The sequence below is a fragment of the Prionailurus viverrinus genome, chromosome X (genome assembly GCF_022837055.1).
Source record: "Prionailurus viverrinus isolate Anna chromosome X, UM_Priviv_1.0, whole genome shotgun sequence".
NCBI classification, from domain to species: Eukaryota; Metazoa; Chordata; class Mammalia; order Carnivora; family Felidae; genus Prionailurus; species Prionailurus viverrinus.
The window spans coordinates 2,419,317-2,436,970 of NC_062579.1; the positions used below are offsets into that span (position 1 = coordinate 2,419,317).

Sequence of the window (17,654 nt, forward strand, 5' to 3'; positions counted from 1 at the left end):
CAGCAAATGCGTATTATGACCTTCAGACTTTCTAGAGAGGGTAAGGCTAGGATTGGGTGGTCCCCTGAAAATAAGCCAGATTTCATACAATTCCAACGCACGCATAAGTAAAAAAAAACTACTAGAAGCCTCGCCTCTGCCCATAAAAAATTTAATAAGCCCCGCTTCCGGTCATTTCTTTCTCTGCTTTTCAAGTAGTTTTCCCTTTTTAAAAATGTTTCTTTTTTCTTTTTAAGTGAACGCCACAAACTTTGGGAACCACTTAAGAAAACATAAAAGGAACAACGTTGGCGAGCATGAGTCGGGACAAGTCAAATCCAGTAAAAAGCTGTATTTCTGCAGACCCACTGACATGTTTTATCTTACTGCCTTAAAGTTATGTGATCAAGATAGGATTCTAAAAATACCCCACTTGCTGCTTTAGAAAATCGTCCAAAGAAAAATGTTCTGCTGAAATAGCGTATATCAACAGTTGAGACATGTGGGGCCATGCCTTTGGAAATCTTAGACTGTCCTGCTAGATCACAGACAAGTTACTGGCATCGATATTCTGGACACCTCACCGCCCTCTGCACCGTTTTGCTGTTGGTCCCTTGATGGCCCTCTGTAGCTCGTGCATCAGCCCCAAATATTTGGAATAATACACTGGCTTGTACCGAAGGGTTCCTGCCTGCAAGGACGTAGCGTTCTGTTCGAGTGAAAAGTCAGAAACGGTCCTGGCACACCGTGTGCGACTCAGGGAACGTCTTTCCTTCCCCGGACGAGGAGGAACTAGCTAGCGACACGGCAGAGCAAGATGGGACGTGCCACGGTCGGACGGAAGTTCACAGGCACCGTCCCACCCGCAGATCGTGCTGCCAACTCAGGACTCAGAGAACAATTCAAAGCTTCTGTCCAACTAAGTCGAGACACATGGGGGGTCTCAGAAGCGTTTCCCCCCTGACCTGGGAGTTCCCCACGAACCGCGTCTGCAGCCTCTGCGTTTCAGGCCCTGCCGTGTGCCCCCACGGGACGGAGCCCTCAGCGGATACTGCAGGACTGAACACAAGGACCGTTGTGTTTTCACTTCCACCTCGCGATCACCCAACAGCTAATCCGTGAGAATGAGCTGTGTGCGTCGTACCCCGGGCACAGCTCTCAGCCCGCTGTTTCCACACATCGAGGGAAGTGAAATCGCGCTGAGAATCGGGCGGTGTGACCGTCTCTTACCTGGGTGATGCCAGAAGAGGTCTCTGCTCCGGCACTGCGGTTGTGGGCACAGACCTCCGGGAGCCACTGCACGTGATATCGGTCGACGCTGAGATCTGTAAGGTCAGAAGGCACAGAGAGGACGGTCTGGAGCCACGGGCCGCACAGCCCACGGCTCTCAGATCGCGACAACGGGCAGGAAGGGATTGAAGCTGTGGAGGTGAGCCACAGACGCAGACGCAGAGCCGAGGAGGCGAGCGGGCCTGCGGAACTCACTGTCGGGAGGAAAGCCTGGGGGGAAACCTGGCGAAATGCGAGAACCAACCGGAAAGCACAGGAAAGTCACAGCCACGGGGCTGTCAGGAGGTCTTGAGAGAAACGTAGCCGCGGGGCCGGCGCTGAGCGGAACCCCCACAAGAAAGGGCGGCACTCGGCCGTGGGCGTCTTTGCTCCTGGGAGAGGGAGTGAGCATCCCGAGTGTGAAACCCACAGGTGGCTGACATGGCCGACAGACCCAGGCAAAATCAAAGCGTTTTCCTCACGCTGGGAGCACTGAGCAGTCAGGCGAGCTCCCCGGTGTGCCTCACACGTTCCCCCAGCACAGACCCAGGTGGGCACCTCTCCCTTCCAGCGTGCACAGGTGCATATCCTCACACGCCCGCGTGTCTGATCTCTGCGGAACCCCGACTTGCTGTCCAAGACAGAACGTGGGTTCCCTGGCACAGTGTGTCCACTGTCCACACGCGGCCTCACTCGAGGCAAATCTCTCAGATAAAGGACGGACTGATGATGAGCCCCCCCCCGCCGAGCGTGGGACGAGGAGGTCTGGCCGGCATCAGGTTTATTCACCAACCCATGTGCCCGAAGGTGTGGAAGGACACTGCCCTGCCACCGATTAATACCGCGTCCCCGCTGTTCACGCCAGCTGTTTAATGGAGGTTTCCAGAGGGTTAAACGCTTTGACGGGATCGGGTGGTTCCAGTGGGAGTTCACTTGGAGCACTTTGGATCGAGAAAAGAGGAGCTTTCAATCAGAGAGGACGAGCGGATATCAAGCGGGCACCATCAGTTCCGGGAACCACTTACCAGAGGTTTTAAGAATTACCCAACAGGCATTGGGGCTTTTTTTTTTTCAGGGGAAGAATCATACATTATACACAAGAATGAAGTCAATGAATGAATTCATATGCTTTCTTTCAAGTGGTGCCGTTCCAAGTATACAAACCGCTGCTCTCGGGACTTAAAAGCTCACAGAGCTACATAAACAACAAACAAAGCAGGTAAATGTACGTTAGGCTAGAAGGTAATTTGGCTACAGATTAATACAGAAGATAAGCAGGCAGGTGTGTTGCCTTATTGATTCACTGGCTTATCTCCTTGAGACAGAACTTTGCAGTGAACGTGGGGAGGAGGCCTGGCGGTTGCTGTGGGCAGAGCATGCGGCCGTGAGCAGGCCATCTGCCTGCCACTGCCCAGCTACGGTGTTTGCAATGACGAAAATACCGCGCATGTGGTGGCCCCTAGTCACTCGTGCCCGTAAAGCAACTGAAGTTCGTGGGTCCGAGCCCCGCGTCGGGCTCTGTGCTCACATCTCGGAGCCTGGAGCCTGCTTCGGATTCTTTGACTCCTCTCTCTGCCCCCCCCCGCCTCTCACGCTCTCTGTCTCTCTCAAAAATAAACATTAAAAAACAACATTTAAAAATATTTAAAGACCTTATCTCCTTTCATGCTATAATTGTTTATGATTGTAGAAGCTTGAAATAGACTTCTACTTACTTTTTCTGGGTGAGGTTACAATATTACAACATTTACGATATGCACTTTCCCTGTTTAATAACTTCAAAAAGGCTTGTTACTGACCTCCTTGGCATAGCAACCTGATACTTGGGATCATTTCCTCATTAACAACACTGGCAAGAAGAAACTGCTCTAGGGGCCTTGCCAACTAAATTTGGTAGCAATAAGGATAACCAAAAATACCTTTCCCAGCAAAACAAGTGACAAGAAAGGTCAAAGAGAAAATTTAAGGGACGTAGATAAGAACCCAAAATTGTATCTTGGGGCGCCTAGGTGGCTCAGTCGGTTAAGCGCCTGACTTCAGCTCACGTCATGATGTCACGGCTTGTGGGTTCGAGCCCCGCATTGGGCTCTGTGCTGACAGCTCGGAGCCTGGAGCCTGTTTCCGATTCTGTGTCTCCCTCTCTCTCTGCCCCTCCCCCATTCATGCTCTGTCTCTCTCTGTCCCAAAAATAAATAAATGTTGAAAAACAAAATTTTTTTTTAAAAAATTAAAAAAAAATAAAACATTAGAGGCGCCTGGGTGGCTCAGTCGGTTAAGCGTCCGACTTCAGCTCAGGTCACGATCTCAGGGTCTGTGAGTTCGAGCCCCGCGTCGGGCTCTGGGCTGATGGCTCAGAGCCTGGAGCCTGCTTCCGATTCTGTGTCTCCCTCTCTCTTTGCCCCTCCCCCATTCATGGTCTGTCTCTGTCTCAAAAATAAATAAAAAAATGTTAAAAAAATTTTTAAAAAAACATTAAAAAACATTTTTTTTAAATATTATTTTGTACAGAGACAGCAGGTAAACAGAATGAGATGACAGTATGTGGCCAATAAGTAAAAACTGTATGTTGATACTTGAAAAAATAAAAAATGATTTTTTTTGAGTCACTAATTTTAAATTTCAGGAGCATCAGCAAACGAAATCTGTACTCATGTCTCATACTTAAACTCATGACAATGACTTAACTGATTTTGGCTCTGCTGTGAAAAAGTCACTCTAAACGCAGGCAGACAGAATAAAACTGGTCACCCGCCATTTCTGCCTCAGCGTCTCTCAGGCTTGTCTTTAGTGCAATGAGACCACCAAACGGAAAACACAATTTGATCAAACACCGATTTGGGCCCTCAGGTCTCCGCACATTGCCTTGTAGTTCACTGCCATCGCCCACAGCAGCCCACTGGCCCCGTCAACAGAGTCCCTCCACGTCCCCCGCATGGAGCACACAGGCACTAAAGTGGCACCGATGTGAAGTAAGGTCATCCGCAGCCAGGGACAGTCTGCGGGACGCTTCTCCTGTCAAAGCAGCTCGAGTAGGACAAGCCAGAAGCAGAGCCAGTGTCCCGGTATGAATTTCTGATTCATACCCTGATTATTCTAGCCTGCTAATTTAGCATCCCTGACCCTCATGTTTCCAAAACACTACGTAAATACCACACGGCCACTTGTCTTTACTTTGGGTCTTCTGTGCTCAAGACCATGCATTTTTCCTTCAAAACTGTCCTGACCTTGGGGCACCTACGTGGCTCAGTCGGTTGATGTCCAACTTTGGCTCAGGTCACGATCTCGTGGCTCATGGGTTCAAGCCCCCCATCAGGCTCTGTGCTGACAACTCAGAGCCTGGAACCTGCTTCGGATTCTGTGTCTCCTTCTCTCTCTGCCCCTCCCTCACTTGTGCTCTGTCTCCCTCATTCTCAAAAAAATGAATAAATGTTACAAAAAAAAAAGTCGTGAGATGGGAAGAGACTCTTGTCTGCTCTGGGGCTGACACTCCCTGCTGAGGGGACTGATTCTGGTTTGTGCTAATACTGTGATATGGCATACAGTGATAGCTGAGTGCTCTCGGGACTCTAAGAATCATATGCATTGTTTACAACATGGTTCTATTTTCATAAGAGGAGGTGCTAAGAATGACACATTGGGGGCACCTGGGTGGCTCTGTAAGTTAGGCATCCAACTTTGGCTCAGGTCTGAACTTGTGGTTTCTGAGTTCGAGGTCCGTGTCTGGCTCTGTGCTGTCAGCTCGGAGCCCACTTCAGATCCTGTCACCCTCTCTCTGCCCTTCCCCCATTCACAGGCATTCTCTTTCAAAAAATAAAAAAAAAAACACAAATGACATTGGACACCCGCTTTCAACTCCATCCCCTCCCCCCCATCAGCTCTAGATGAGCTCAGCCTTGCCTGAGTTCATGGTCCGCTTTCTGAACAATTTTGTTCAGTCCCACGGCTTTCAATATCATTTTCTTGGACTTCCAGGGAAGAGGGCACAGGAGGAGGAGCCCAAGCTCACATAATGACACAGATACAGCAAGATAACACCCACCTCAGTGTAAACAACCCAGAAAATGACCTGAAGCCTAGCAGAACAGACTCATGACAGCTACATGTAGGGAAGAGGCACTGTGAAGAGGGTAGGAAGAGCAGAGACATGGTTGGCAATTAACCAGAGCCCCAGGACTGTCCCCGGAGAGAAACTCCATGGGCGTGGACCCTCACACCAGGCACCCAAAGCACAGGGGGACTCACACACGGAAGACAAGGCCCATAACGTCTGGCTTTGCAAACTAGAGGGGCAGAATTTCTTGAATTATTACCATCAGTAGAGCTTAAACATTAAACTCAGCAGGGATGACTCTGGAGAGCTGGAGGGTGAGGAGACAGAGTCCCCGCCTTTAAAGAGACAGCATAACAAACAGTCCTGCTGAGATACAGCACAGAAGCAACAGGATGAGAAACACCTGGGGTTCACAGGAGGGAGATCTGTTTAGTAACCTTAGAATATGTGCTGCAGGGAAGGGATCTTTGGGAAGTTTCTCCAAGAACAACAGTGGCAGGCACCATTTCTCTCCCCGACCTCCCTGCCTCGAAACAGGGATGCCTGCTGCAGGACAAATACTCTCTACCTGCTTGCTAACAATGCTCCTCTGCAGACATGCCCCCTGAAGCCAGATCTGGGCTGCACGTGGCCCTCACAAACCTTGCTAACTCAGCACACCCCTGCCCCCATGTTCTCCTGCGGGACCCACCCTCTCCAATACACCTTTGGCCAGAGCCCATCTAAAAGCAGTCCACCCAGCCTGGCACTGTGCAAACAGTCCTGTCAGGGGCCAACATCACCCCAAAGCAACTCCTGCCCCAGGGCAAGGGGAAGGTAACCAACATGCCAGGACAACTGCAGCTGTAGCCCCAGCAGTGGGCTGGAGGCAGACCTCGGGTCTGACTGCAAGCCCCACCCACCAACATGAGCTTCTCAGAGGACAACACAGGAAGAATGCCTTGCAAATGCCTGGTCTGACCCTACCCAAGCCCAAGGTGACCCCAGGCTGGCCCGTAACAACACAGGAACCAAACCCTGCCCACAACAGGCAGAGAGAGCCATGGAAGACAACTGGCCTGAAGGGAAACACAACTCAGCTACAAGAGCGCAGTGCACACAACACACAGAGCAGACTCCCCTGAGGTGCCGGACTCTGGTGAACAGGGGACACTGCATATGGGGCACTACAGAATTCTTCTTCATAAGGACACTGCTTGCAAGAGCAGGAGACGTCACTGACTTCTCTAACACAGAGAAACACACACGGAGAGTTAGACAAAATGAGGAGGCAGAGGAATATGTTCCAAATGAAACAACAGGGCAAAATCACAGAAAGAGAGCTAAACAAAATGCCTGATAGAGAATTTAAAGTAATGGTCATAAAGATACTCACTGGACTTGAGAACAGACTAGAGGATCTCAGTGAGAACATCAACAGAGAGATAGAAAACATAACGAAGAACAAATGAGATGAAAACATCAGTAACAGAAACTAAGAATCAAGAGAGAATAAACAGGAGACTAGAGGAAGCAGAAGAAGAGAGGCAGTGCATACTGGAGGACACGGTAATGGAAAGCAATCAAGCAGAACAGGAGAGAGAAAACTATTAATAACAACAAATGATAATACACTGAGGGAGCTCAGTGACTACATGAAACGTAATAACATTCACATTATTAGGGGGATATAAGAAGGAGAAGAGAGAGAAAAAGGGGCAGAAAATGAGTATGAGGAAATAATAGCTGAAATCCAAATCTGGGGGAGAAAAACAGAAATCTGGATCCAGGAGACACAGAGAGCCCCCAAAATATCAACCCAAGGAGGTCCACAGAGGATAAATAGTAATTAAAATAGTAGAAAGTACTGATTAAGAGAGAATTTTACGAGCAGCAAGAGAAAACAGTTGCCTACGAGGGAAACCCCCTAAGGTTATCCACTGATTTTCAGAAGAAACTCTGCAGGGCAAAAGGGAGTGGCAAGATATATTCAAACTGCTGAAAGAAAAAAGGCTCGCAGTCAAGAATATCCAGCCAGGTTATCATTCAGAATAAAAGGGGAGAGAAAGAGTCTCCCAGACATACAAAAGCTAAAGGAAGTCATCACCACTAAACCAGCCTTACAAGAAATGTTAAAGGCCACTTTGAGTGGAAAAGAAAGACCATAAGCAAGAATAAGAAAAGCAGTAAACACAAGCAGTAAGTTTTTCTACGAATGGATTCACAAAATAAAAGGACGTAAAGTATGACACCATATACCTAACATGTGGAAGGGAGAAGAATAAAGAATGGTTTCAAGCTTAAGTGACCATTGGAGCACCTGGGTGGCTCACTCGGTTGAGCATCTGACTCTTGATTTCGGCTCAGGTCATGATCCCAGGGTCATGGGATCGAGTCCCAATATGGCCTCTGCAATGAGCATGGAACCTGCTTAAGATTCTCTCTCTGTTCCTCTGTCCCTCCTCCACTTGCTCACATGCACTCTCTCAAAAATAAATAGATAAATTAGACAAGATAGACAGATAGACAGTCAGTCTTGTCTTCAGCTTCATCTTGCCAAGTATGAAAATACTGCAAGCTCGTATTTAGGATATGACTTCAGGATCAAGTGTCTAACTAGAATATGAAAAACAGTGTCATTAAATCAAATGTTTCCTAAGGGGATACATAGGAAAATTCTATCCTAAATGCCTTGCTGTTCTGGTTCTTGAGCTTAAGTTCTTCCTTCCACAAATGAATTAAAAAGTCCTTGAGAAGTATTTTTAAATACTGAAATTTATTTTCAGCATGCTTCAACTATGCTTCAAAAAAGTAGATATCTCTAATTTGTTCCTGAAATATACCTAACTCGAAATAAAAAGTAAAATGTATCCAACAGTGTCTGGCAAAAATTAAAGGCTGCACAATTTTTAATTCAATGTTAATCTCTAAATTCCAAACATCTAATGATCAAGAATGCTGGCCTGACTGAACTCAGAGCTGTGAGAAAGAGACCATCTCGGAGCACCGTGGAATAGCTGCGGTGAGGGGAACTCTCCACACTGATGGCAGGGGACATACACATGGAGAGGCAGCAGAAAATGCCCATTTCTTAGATGGGAGTTTGTTCTCTAAGCATCTCTAACACCAGAAATAGCACCTGGTAGGTAGTACATGCTCAATAAATGTTAGTTGGATGATATCCTTTCACGAAATAATGCCTCATTCTCTTCATATTTGCAAAAATGCTTTGGTGAGACAGACTTCCTGATTTTGTACAATTCTGTAAAAGAATTCTGAACACCTAGGCAGAAGGCATTTCTACTCAAAGTATGTTTTCTCTCTCTAATTTTTCATATTTTTGGAGTGCAAACACTAAGTCTAAACCAAAAAGCCTAAAATAATCAATTGTAGATTCTATTCGGAACTGATGTCTGTAGAATAACAAAAGGACAACTATTCCTTTTATAAATAATGATTGTTCCAGAAATTCACGGTTGAGGATATTTCTTTCCTTCCAGAGCATTCACTATTATAAGCCAACTACCATATGCACTATGGTGGGCTAATTTGATGTTTGAGTCACTTCCCTACAAAATTATATGCTGTGTCATCGTAAATAATACAAAACCACTGAAGCTCTCTCTGTGAGAATATTCAATGTGAGTGAACATATTTGTGCTTCTGAGTTCCTAACTCCCAAGTCCAAAACCAACGTTCTGGCCACCCTCACTTTTAGGAAATGTAACAGATAGCTAGAAACCAATTCCTACTTACCATTTTGTCTCAAGTAGTGAACAAGATTCTCTTCTCCTCTGATTTGTCACCAACATTTAGTTTCTTTTAGGTTTTCAACTCAGCGTATCCAATGGTGGAAATTAGTTACGATTAAAGAATATTCAGGTACTTGTGCCTAAGGCTTTCAAACCATTTGAGATGGGTCTATTGAGTTGTTTTCAGTGCACACAATTATAATTTTACAGAGTGAAAACGTCCAGAAAGCCAGCCAAAGTGTCCTTTTCATAACAGAAAGAGAGCTCATTTTCACATTCTGAACAGAATTCGTAAAATAGTAGCACTGTGTTTTGATTTAAAAGGCGTCTCCTTTCCTACATTTGTGATAATTATGAATGTACGCATGCTTCGTAAGTGTCTGGGGAACTTTGGTTTGGGATTCTGTAGGTCACAGGGTGCCTAACAGGCTTCTAGAAGGAGAACAAATGTGGAGTAAGTTCGGCACACATGCTTCCCACTTCAGAGAGGGCTGGACTCTCCAAAGCTTTCCACAGTCTCCTTCTACAGAGGGTTGTGGTACAGCGAGGCTCCCCCATGTTTTATATGTTAATTTGGCTTTCAAATTTAAAATCAGAAGGGAAATGGGATGGATATAATTTAAGAAAAAGCGCATTCTGGAGGAAGACAAAACTCTAGTTAGAGCATGACTTATTCTTAGTTCCTAAGTGGCCATGCGATCTGGTGAAATCAACCTACATCTGCCAGCAAAGTAACTCTACTGCACGGTGGTTCCAGTTTAATCTGCACTTGAAGACAGATGTGATTCCTTGGTCGTTGTGGGTTCCAGTCATTATTGTATGGGAATATTGACCATACACGTCTGCAATGATCACTTGTATTCCACCCTGTACTGAACGTCAAGGCAAGGGAAAGGAGTAAAATGTCAAAGGTCTGGAAAGGAAACTATAAAATTCTCATTATTTACATGCTACGTGATTGCCTTTACAGAAGAATGGAAAAGAATCATCAGAGGAAATGTTGTAATGAGCAAAGTAATATAACAATATAGTTGGATTCACCATCAAGACATACATAGAAGATGGATTTTTTTTAAGTTTATTGATTTTGAGAGAGTGAGACTGCAAGCTTGGGAGGGTCAGAGACAGGGAGAGAGAGAAACTCAAGCAGGCTCCGTGCTATTAGCACAGAGCCCAGCATGGGGTTCAAACTCACGAACAATGACATCATGACCTGAACCGAAACCAAGAGTCGGACACTTAACTGACTGAGCCACCCAGCTGCCTTGTAAGATGCATTTTTATATATGGCAGCAAAAGTTAGAGAATAAAATGGAGGGAAATGTATGCATGTATATATCATAGGATCCAAATAAACAAACACCTCAGAATAATCATATTAAAAAGTATTACAGGGGCGCCTGGGTGGCGCAGTCGGTAAGCGTCCGACTTCAGCCAGGTCACGATCTCGCGGTCCGTGAGTTCGAGCCCCGCGTCGGGCTCTGGGCTGATGGCTCGGAGCCTGGAGCCTGTTTCCAATTCTGTGTCTCCCTCTCTCTCTGCCCCTCCCCCGTTCATGCTCTGTCTCTCTCTGTCCCAAAAATAAATAAACGTTGAAAAAAAAAAAATTTAAAAAAAAAAAAGTATTACAGCTTCCACATTATATATTACAAATTACTGTTGGGAGGAAATTTTAAAACCTGAATAAATAAAGTGATATGTCAAGTGTGCAGATTTTTAAGGAGTGAATTCTCCAGTCATTACCATATATTTATTACTTTTTGAGAGACAGAACATGATCAGGAGCAGAGCAGAAGCAGGGCAGGGTCAGAGGGAGACACAGAATCCGAAGAGGTTCCAGGCTCTGAGCTGTCAGCACAGAGCCTGACGCAGGGCTCGAACTCAAGAACCGTGAGATCATGACCTGAGCCAAATTCGGACGCTTAACCAACTGAGCCATCCAGGCGCCCCTCCAGTCATTAACATATAGATTGATTGTAATTTCAGTAAAGATCTCAGAAGATTTTTGTGGAAATCGAGAAACTAGTGCAAATTTTTATACAAGAATACAAAGGGCAAAGAATAATCAAGACAATTTGAAAAAAAGTAAAAAAAAAAAACTGAAAGGCTATTATTAAAAATATGTATAAACCTACAGTAGTTAAGACAATGTGGTAATGCCAGAAAGTTGGAAAAATATGCCAAATGCCTCTACAGAAAGTTAAAGAAATTAACTTTCCCATAATATTTGATTTAGGGCCAAGGTAGCAGCCCAGAGCTTTGGGGAAACAGTCATTTTTTTTTAATGTGTCATTTAGTTTTAAGAGAGCGTGCAAGCAGAGGAGGGACAGAGATCAAGGGGAACAGAGGATCCAAAGCAGGCTCTGCACTGACAGCAGCGAGCCTTACACGGTGCTCGAACCCATGAACCATGAGATCATGACTTGAGCCGAAGTTGGACGCTTAACCGACTGAGACCCCCAGGTGCCCCAAATGTCAACAGTTGTGAAGAAACCGCTGGAACAAGAAGAACTCCGACACCAGTCTCCTGTATGGCACATGAGTGAATACCGGAGCAACACTGCCCTTCCAGAAGAAATGGAAGAATTGTAAAAACTGAGCTCTTGAAAAAATCTATTTTTGACACTTCTCTAAAGAAGACATCCGGATGGCCAACAGGCACATGAAAAGATGTTCAACGTCGCTCCTTATCAGGGAAATACAAATCAAAACCACACTCAGATATCATCTCACGCCAGTCAGAGTGGCCAAAATGAACAAATCAGGAGACTATAGATGCTGGAGAGGATGTGGAGAAACGGGAACCCTCTTGCACTGTTGGTGGGAATGCAAATTGGTGCAGCCGCTCTGGAAAGCAGTGTGGAGGTTCCTCAGAAAATTAAAAATAGACTTACCCTATGACCCAGCAATAGCACTGCTAGGAATTTACCCAAGGGATACAGGAGTGCTGATGCATAGGGGCACTTGTACCCCAATGTTTATAGCAGCACTCTCAACAATAGCCAAATTATGGAAAGAGCCTAAATGTCCATCAACTGATGAATGGATAAAGAAATTGTGGTTTATATACACAATGGAATACTACGTGGCAATGAGAAAGAACGAAATATGGCCTTTTGTAGCAACGTGGATGGAACTGGAGAGTGTGATGCTAAGTGAAATAAGCCATACAGAGAAAGACAGATACCATATGTGTTCACTCTTATGTGGATCCTGAGAAACTTAACAGGAACCCATGGGGGAGGGGAAGGGGGAAAAAAAAGAGGTTAGAGTGGGAGAGAGCCAAAGCATAGGAGACTGTTAAAAACAGAACAAACTGAGGGTTGATGGGGGGTGGGAGGGAGGGGAGGGTGGGTGATGGGTATTGAGGAGGGCACCTTTTGGGATGAGCAGTGGGTGTTGTATGGAAACCAATTTGACAATAAATTTCATATATTAAAAAAATAAAAAATAAAAAAATTTAAAAAAATAAAAATTAAAAAAATTAAAAAAAAATAAAAGAAACAATCTATTTTTTGTATGTTTTCAAAACACATCAGAGAGGATAAAAGTGCACCAGGAGATCCAAAAGGACCATGTCAATAACACAAGATAAATATGCTACGAATAAAGAAAACAAGATGAATTTATCCCAAAGACAGCCACTCCAGCAAATACTCAGAACGAAGAGAATGTATTCTGAGGGCAGATCTTTACTGAAGAATGAATCATAGCATGGAACTTCTGAAGGCACCTGACTGGTTTGTTTTAGTGGAGCACTGGGATAGTGTGGCATGTCTGTGCACAGTAGCGATTCAAAAATGTCACCGGAAATGTGCGACAAGGTAGAATGCCCATATGTTATACGAAAATGTGTGTTTTACATATAAATAGTATATATGGGGGGACATACACATAAAACAAATGAGGGAAGAACAGAAACACAGATAACTTCCGACAGGACATCCACCTAAATGCTGTTCCTATGAAATACTACTGAGATAAGTGACTTTTTTCCTCCATTTCCACCTCCAAATCCAATTATTTGGGTTGCCTTTTTTTTTTTAAACAAAAAGCTCATTTAGAACAAAAATTTACAGCACAAAATAATGAGTATTTTGGAGACAAGATCGGCCTTCTGAGAACGCAGTGAAGACAGGCTAACGTCCCTGAAATGTTAACGTGCAAGCAGCTGACTGATACTGATTTCCAAATGTGATACAGATTCCCAGGAAAGACGGGGCTGCCCATCCAGACTTCACAACAGCAAGGCATTAAAAAAAAAAAAAAGGACTAAAGTGTTTTGTTCAGCTCCCGTGTTCCTTAAAATCAACACCATGTCTCGACTTGACTTTCTCACCAGCACCCTGAGATCACTGGGCTACTGAATGAAAATAACAAATCATCAAAGAGCGTTGACGCACCTTCAGTCTTTTTCCAGTAGACCTTCACCTGCAGCTGGTTGTCTTGATAGAAGGGAGCTCCGATTTCCAGGAGGCGAGCGGGCCGTCGTCTTTGGAAAGATGGCTGTATGTGCACCACACTCTTCCTGGGTTTCCCAACTTGCTCTTCTGAAAAAAGTACAACACTGTGATTCCCTTGTTAAACGTAATCGGTGATCAGTATACGTTCACCCCGGCGAGAAAGGCGCTCTGGTGCAAAGAGGTATAGACAGCATTTCTCATTATAGATTTTTTTTTTGTAGTTATAAAGAAAGTAAGTAAAAGTTTCCATGTATCATGGAAACAATACAGATAGCTTTTCACAGAAGTACCAGCATCATCTATCCAACACCTGGGGTGAGGCCCTAAATGGAAACCTTATTCAATCAACTTTGTATGGGAAATATCGAGTCAGCAAATGCAATGCAATGCAGTGGTACGTTAGATGGCGGAATAGAATTTAAGCGTTCTTTTTTCTTCCTTCCTTTCCTCCCTCCTTTCCCTCCCTCCCTTCCCTTTCTCCCTTCCCTTCCTTTCTTCCACCGGGAAAACTTTCTCTGAATGAGGTAATCCAAACTTTGATTTCCAACACTCTGAGCTAGGCTATTTCTTATCACATCGCTGGTTTGTGCCACAATCTGACTCTAGTTTTACTGTTCTTTTTATTTTGTTGTTTTAATTTAGCTGCATCTTTCCCATTTGTGCTATTCTTAATTCCTAAAATCTGCTGGGTTCCTTCGTAACTACGTTCAAGACTCCATTAGCTCAGAAGGCACTGGCGCTCCTTGTCCGTGCCTGGCATGACGCTCTGTCCTTCAGAACTCACCCTACGCTCTTCTAAGGGATGATTTCCCAAGATGTACAGAGACAAACCTTCCTCAGTGCACCTATACGTTCCCAGCTTTAAGTAACTTTTCCTCCCCTTTAATTTGTCCCTCCAGCTGATCTCGAACTCCTGTAGCAGCAGAACCTTCCTCTAACCTCGCTTGGATGTCCACTGCCTGGCTCAGGGACACACATGTAGTAGTTGCCTAGTAAGTATGTACTGGATGAAATGAAATCTGAGTTCATGGCTCTAGAGCTGTTACCAAGCATTCACTTGTCTGGGTCTTGCAGAATGTTTTACTTATTTTGGCATGGTAATCCTTTGCCACGGGATTCAAACATACTTTTTCTGCAGGGTACACGTGCTTTGCTGTGTAAAGGGCAATCAACCTCACTTTTTCTCCAGGTATATATTCCTGGTGGTGTTTGGTGTGCTCGGTGAGCTTTGCCCACAATTTTATTTGTATCCATACAGCCATCCTATGAAATAGAACAGGGTCAATAAACTATCAGTAGAGGGCTGGACTGTAAATACTTGCAGCTTCGTGGGCCACGCGGTCTCTCCCGACTACTCACTCTCATTACAGCACAAAAGCAGCCATAGACTATCTGTAAACAAATGAGTATGGCCATGGGCCAATAAAATTTTATTTACAAAAACAGGCGGTGGGATGCAGATAGCCTGCGGGACATCGTTTGCAGATACCTGAGCAACTGGCATTAGCCTACACATATTACAGACAAAAGACGGAGGAATCAAAAATACAAAGAATAATGTCCAGTTTCACACAATTCAAGCGGTAGTGAAACTGAGCTATAATCCCAGGGTCATCGTGTGTCCATCACTAAGTGCCACCTCCTTTTAGAGAACAAGGTGAGAATATACATCATTTAATAATAAGGACAGGTGCCTGAGTGGCTCAGTTGGTTAAGTGTCTGACCTCGTCTCGGGTCATGATCTCACAGTCTGTGAGTTCAGGCTCCGCGTCGGGCTCTGTGCTGACAGCTGGGAGGCTGGAGCCTGCTTCTGATTCTGTGTCTCTCTCTGCCCCTCACCTCGCTCCCACTCTGTCTCTTTCTCTCTCAAAAATAAACATTAAAAATAATAATAAGGATATGAGAACTTTCCCCTGGCCTCACGTCTCTCTTACCCACCCCCTAATTTTAGAAGCAGGGTGAGAAATCCCGCAAGACTTCTCTGCTTTCTCAATTCCAAGCAGCCCCTTGGGAGAGAACGGATTGTGCTGCACTGATTACATCCCGCTAAGAAGCATGTTATGGAACCTTCTCTGACATGGGAAGACAGGAGCAAGAGGGAACAAAGCAGGGGCAGGGAGGACACTCCTGACCTGGGTGAGGCAAGTAGAGGAAAACTGAGGACCCCAGCACCCCGATGCAGAACAACCACATGGACCGTCCACTGCTGCTCACACTGCCGTGCCCCGATACCTCCATTCCCTCTGACACCACTGTGCCCACTGTCACTGTGGTGCCCACTTACACTACCATGCCCGCTGTCACCAGTGTGCCCACTACATCCTCTGCTCCAGGATTCAAAGGAAATGGGTGCATTACTCAGGTTCTAACTTAGAGTGTCTTATCTTAAATAGTTCAAATAAATGGATCCCTGAGAAACATTAAGTTTCAGGCTTCTGCACCCAAAGCCAATGTGTGTGTCGGGGGTTTCATCACATCACCAGCAGTCCTCAGACACCAGGTGGGGGTCCTACCATTCAGCTAATTCTGACGCCATCCACCTGCAGATGGCCTCGGATCCCCCTCTGACACCATCCACCTGCAGATGGCCTCAGATCCCCCTCCGGGGACACCATCCATTTTGGGGGGGGTCCCCCTCCAACACCATCCACCTGCAGATAGCCTTGGATCCCCCAGGGTAAGGGCTCCATCCTACGAGACAGCCCCCACTGCAGACACCACTCACATGTCCTGGTTGGCACCTGTGACACTCTGACTATCCGCTATAGGTCCCCAACTTGGATTCAACTAATTTTCTAGAGTGGCTCACAGAACTCACAAACATTTTACTCACTAGAGTACCTATCGGTTTATTATAAAGGCCCTAACTCAAGAGCAGCCAGAGGAAGAGCTACACAGGGTCAGCTATGTGAGAAGGGGCACACAGCCTCCGTGCCCTCCCTAGGGGTGCCACTGTGCCCACACTGCCACATGTTCACCAACCCAGAAGTTCTCCGAACCCTGTCCTTGTGCATGTTTATGGAGTTCCAGTGCCAGGAATGGGGTCGAAGACCGAATACATGTTTCTTATTTTAAATCACAGTATCACAGGCCACTTTGAGAGGTCCTATGTCATCCTCCAGAGAGAGCCAGTGTGCCCAGCAGCACAGAGAGCTCGGAACCCAGAGAAGACTGAGCCAGGACAGAGAACACACAGGGCTCTTGGCCGAAACTCATTCCGTTCCTGGTCACCATGGAGGTGAAGAATCCTGCTGCCCGCACGCAATGTATCTGTTGACTAGCTAACTAAGGATTGAAGATTTTCGCAAGCCATGTAGGTTTCTAATCCCTGTACTATTAGGGAGTGACTTTGAGAATTTGCCAAGGACCACCAAAATAGAGGTTTAGACGCTATGTTTAATCTCTATGTGAATTCTATCTTCCTGCCTTCTTATTATAGCCTATGCAAACCTTTATTTCTCATTACGTATACGTAAGGACATAGTTTTCTGTATCTCAAGAGTGAACTGGCACTGGTCTCTTGAACTGCCATTGGTCCCTTGAAATGTTTCAAGTAGAGAAATGCATCACCATGTAGTGCTGCTGAGGCCACATGTAATGGACAGATAGGCATGTGCGTCAGTCCTAGGAGCCTGGACCTGACTCGAAAGGGGCGTCCTGCACTTACACTACTAAATAAGAATGGAATAAAATCATTCCTGCATACTGTAGAAAGATACGAGGTCTGATTTATGCTCTTATTTAATAGTCCCAAAGTTAAGAGAAGTGAATGACCAGGCTGTTTTTTCAAATGTCACAATTCTGATTAATTTCACAGATCAGGAGCTCCAGGATATTTTCTCTCTGCTCCATTTTTAATTTGAAGAGCTGGAAGAATACCCCAGCAGCATGAGGCAACTCTAAAACATCAGTAATCTGTCAACCCTGGAAAGATTCTTCCAGCCTCCAAAAGAGCAAGCAACATTTCCATTCAAGACGCTGTTACATTTTTCTTCCTTCAAGAGGCCCTTTTACAAAATGGCAGGAACATTCAGCCTTTGTTGGCGTAGAACTTTTTGTCATTAAAGCACCTAGCAGCCTGCAGACCTGGAAAATATAATTCAAAAAGTAATTTACATGCTGGCATTTACTACTCTCTTTCCTATAAAATATAATTTCCCT

At 45.3% G+C, this 17,654-nt stretch overlaps 1 protein-coding gene and 1 long non-coding RNA gene across 5 annotated transcripts in view; one reads left to right on the forward strand and one right to left on the reverse strand.

Annotated features, from left to right (window-relative positions):
• LOC125157111 (uncharacterized) overlaps positions 1-1,216 on the forward strand; it is a 123,284-nt gene extending 122,068 nt beyond the window's left edge. Inside the window, exon 9 of the long non-coding RNA XR_007148859.1 lies at positions 237-1,216. This is a non-coding gene — a long non-coding RNA (uncharacterized LOC125157111). The remainder of the gene's footprint in view (positions 1-236) is intronic.
• The window catches only part of ANOS1 (anosmin 1), a 188,997-nt gene that overhangs the window by 9,413 nt on the left and 161,930 nt on the right, over positions 1-17,654 (reverse strand). For all 4 annotated transcript variants that reach the window (XM_047843331.1, XM_047843333.1, XM_047843330.1 and 1 more), the window contains exons 9-10: positions 13,434-13,580; positions 1,210-1,304 (exon numbers count right to left, since the gene is read on the reverse strand). In XM_047843331.1, coding sequence (XP_047699287.1) covers positions 1,210-1,304; positions 13,434-13,580 — 242 coding nt within the window. The remainder of the gene's footprint in view (positions 1-1,209; positions 1,305-13,433; positions 13,581-17,654) is intronic.